General features: G+C 44.4%; 1 protein-coding gene across 1 annotated transcript; it reads left to right on the top strand.

The window, feature by feature from the left end:
* Positions 1-2,845: 2,845 nt before the first annotated feature.
* PHALS_05441 (uncharacterized protein) lies at positions 2,846-3,247 on the top strand (the record flags this gene model as incomplete). Its single annotated transcript, XM_024723012.1, has 3 exons — positions 2,846-2,854; positions 2,922-3,128; positions 3,209-3,247. The coding sequence occupies 3 exons, from the start codon at positions 2,846-2,848 to the stop codon at positions 3,245-3,247; spliced, it is 255 nt and encodes an 84-aa protein (XP_024574032.1).
* Between the last annotated feature and the right edge of the window lie 2 nt (positions 3,248-3,249).

The following is a 3,249-nucleotide window of genomic DNA, read 5'->3' as shown; positions in this document are numbered from 1 at the left end:
CGAGTTCTATCATAGTGAAGTGGTTTGGACTTCGGTTCGAGCCAGTAGCTATTTTTAATAGCAATGTACGATGAGGCTTGGAAACGAGCAACTGCTCGGAAGCTAGCAAAGTAGCTGTATCTCAAAACCGACAAACGAAGCAAATACCAAGGAGATCAAGCCGTGATATTGGGACTGATACACGCATCATTCTCCTCACTGATTGACATGATCAAGCACGGAAAAAGGGAAGCACATTTTGTGGTGTATGTATAACATCCAAACAATTGCGAAAAACATTCCTTTCAAATAAGGGCGAGCTAAATGCCAGGGCGAGCAGACGCGTTTACAACATCGCGTGCTCAGATATACTCGGGCCGACTTAACCAGTCTCAACGCCGAGATACTAGTATATCGAGACTTTCATCATGATGAACAGTCGCTTTGTGACGATTCATTTTTGCAAAAGAAAATATGGTTCAGGTGCGTTTGGAAAATATATAAGGAAATTGAGATTATTGCTGGGGTTGGAATCAGGTGTTAAGACGGGGAATATTGCAAGGCGGCAATGGATGCACTTTGTCGTGCCAAATGATCAAGCAAGTGCTCACTGCACCGTACCATTTCCAGCAGAATATAATGGCGTAGCGGGTGAATCGGACGCTGATCAAAATAACGCGCTTGCATGCTGAAAAAAAGCAATTTAGACGCCTTTCACTGCTATGAGACGATAATAACAGCGGACATCTGTAAGGTGTTACCCAATACTCCAAATTCAAGCACAAAACCATTTAAAGTTGTATTTATGCAGAAATCGCGTCTAAAGCACTCGCAAGTGGTTGAAATTGTATGTTTTGCACTTGTGACCAAGGTGAAACACAAAAATGTAATGCGTTACTTTCTCAATCATATTAAGCAGTACAAGGGCTTTCAGCTACTCAATAGAGATGATGGACCGATCTTTATCTCCAGAAGTATAACCCTCGGCGAATGTCGGTCGAGAAAGGTGCCGAAAGACATGAGAAAGGTGATTGACGTTGTCGATGACGAAAGATCAGGAATACCGCAGAGGATACTGATATCGATGACAGCTTCCACAACCGACAGTGAACCCACACTGTAACGGGGTTACACGGACCTTGAATGAAAGCGCGGGTCGCACAAGAGTGTGAGACCGTACATAGGTGTGTATCACACAGTTGTGGGACCGTACATAGGTGTGCCTTACACAGTTGTGGTACCGTACATAGGTGTGTATTACACAGCTCGTTTAATCACACAGTACAGTGGCTACATCGTAGCAAGAAGCCATGACGTGGCAGGATTGCCAGTAGTAATGAATATTACTATGTTAATTAGGTTTTGCTATATTAATTAGGTTATACTACATCAGTTTGGAAAAACCTAAGTTTTAAGAAATTGGTGGCTCTGCCGCGACTAAAACAATTCTATACAGTTTTGTCTTTGAATAGAAGTGTTCGTTTGCCTTGGTAAGGCGTTAAACTAAAAGTTGCGGATTGCAATCCGCTACACTTGTACTGGTCCTTTAAAAGAACGTTTGGTCGGTACCTTAGCTAAACTTCCTCTAAGCAAAGAGCTACGGCAGCCCCGCTGCACGCGTGATGAATCAACTCAACCAAAGTATAACAGACCGACTCACTCAGGGATCAAGTGCGTCTAGCAGGAATGAAGAAGAAGAATGGATAATATGTCCAAAGCTTAGTAGACGTGATATGTGTGAAGACGAGTTCACGGGCATGCCGTGAAGACGGTTCAACCTGGATAAATGTGAATATACCTACAATTCGCACTATTGTGTTCACGACAAAGACGACGATGGGGAGCGCGTTGTGTCACATTATTAGGCCATGCAAAGAACATGCAAGAATGAATGGCTTTGTGCAACGAGATGAAGTCATTCGGGGGCACAAGACGTGGAAGTCGTGAAAATACCAGAGACTAATAAAGTTATTGGGCGCGGATGAGCGCTATTCATCAAGCGCGATCCAACCGGGTACATTCGGGAGTTCAAAACACGCTTCGAGGCATATACGCTGCGTCGCGGTATCGACTATACGGGTACGTTTGCTTCAGTCGCGCGGAAGGGGTCGATAAATGCTACGCTAGAAATTGCAAGAGAAGGAAAATGAAGAATGGCGATGAGACGCCAATACGTCATTTCTGTATGGTGATGTAAAAGAAGATAACTATATAAATCATCATGACGGCTTACAAAAAATCAAGTCAACTGGGAGATGAAGTGCTTACTGCAGCAAGCACTCTACAACACGAAGCAAACAGCACGTCGATGATACAACAAACGGAATTAGCATTGCGGAGATTCAAGCGCACAGATGCAAACCCTTGCGTCTACGTCTGCCAGCCAACCACTGGGTACAGCATCTTTTTCATTTGTGTTAACGACAGCATGCTATTCAGCATGACAAAGACAAATTTCAAATCGATCAAGCGCACTGTATCAAGGAGCTCGGTGAGCTGAAGTATTGTTTTGATATCGAGACTCATCGCGACAGTGATGACAAATTTATAAAGAAGAACCAGCAGGCTATGTCAAGCGGCTTACAGATACTGATGTTGACAAGAAGTTTAAAGTAGACATATTCAAAGACGTGCACTTTCCGCCTGACAGTAAGTTAAAACTAGTGAAGCCATCGAAAGAGGCAGCGTTAGTGGCAATGTACCCGTATCGAATGCTGATTGTTAAACTGATGTTTGTGGCAACAAGCATACAACCGGATTGTGCGCATCCAGTGGGTGATGTGTCAGCGCTACAAAAAAATCCCTGGGTGGTGGCGAAGCACATTCCCAAGTATCTGAGGACAAATCAAAACCAGGGCATTGTTCAATGACGCGAGTGAGAGGTACTCACAAGTCATGCGCATGCAAACTGAGATGGTGACTTGGATACGAATGTTCAATAGCTGGCTGCGTTTTTTTCTGAATGGAAACGCAATCTCGTGGAAGCGCAAGAGGTAGCTGACAGTAGTATAGAGACCGAGTTTGCGAGTCTATACAGGTTGACACACGAGGCGATTCGGCTGTGTGTGCTTCTTACGAACATGTTTTTCGAGGACCAGGACGCCAGACTGATTCTTCAAGTCAACCAAGGACGTATTGTGCAGGCCAAAGTATTACTCACGTACGAAGCACGTCGACCTTAAGTTCCACTTTCTGCGCGAGCTGATCAAGCGTGTGATAACTCGGCTAGAATACAAGTCGACGGGATGGAATGATTGCTGGCGAATGATA

This window comes from Plasmopara halstedii, assembly GCF_900000015.1.
Source record: "Plasmopara halstedii genome assembly, contig: Scaffold_289, whole genome shotgun sequence".
NCBI lineage: Eukaryota > Oomycota > Peronosporomycetes > Peronosporales > Peronosporaceae > Plasmopara > Plasmopara halstedii.
The sequence above is the reverse complement of the archived record's forward strand: the minus strand, read 5'-3'. Positions and strand labels throughout refer to the sequence as shown.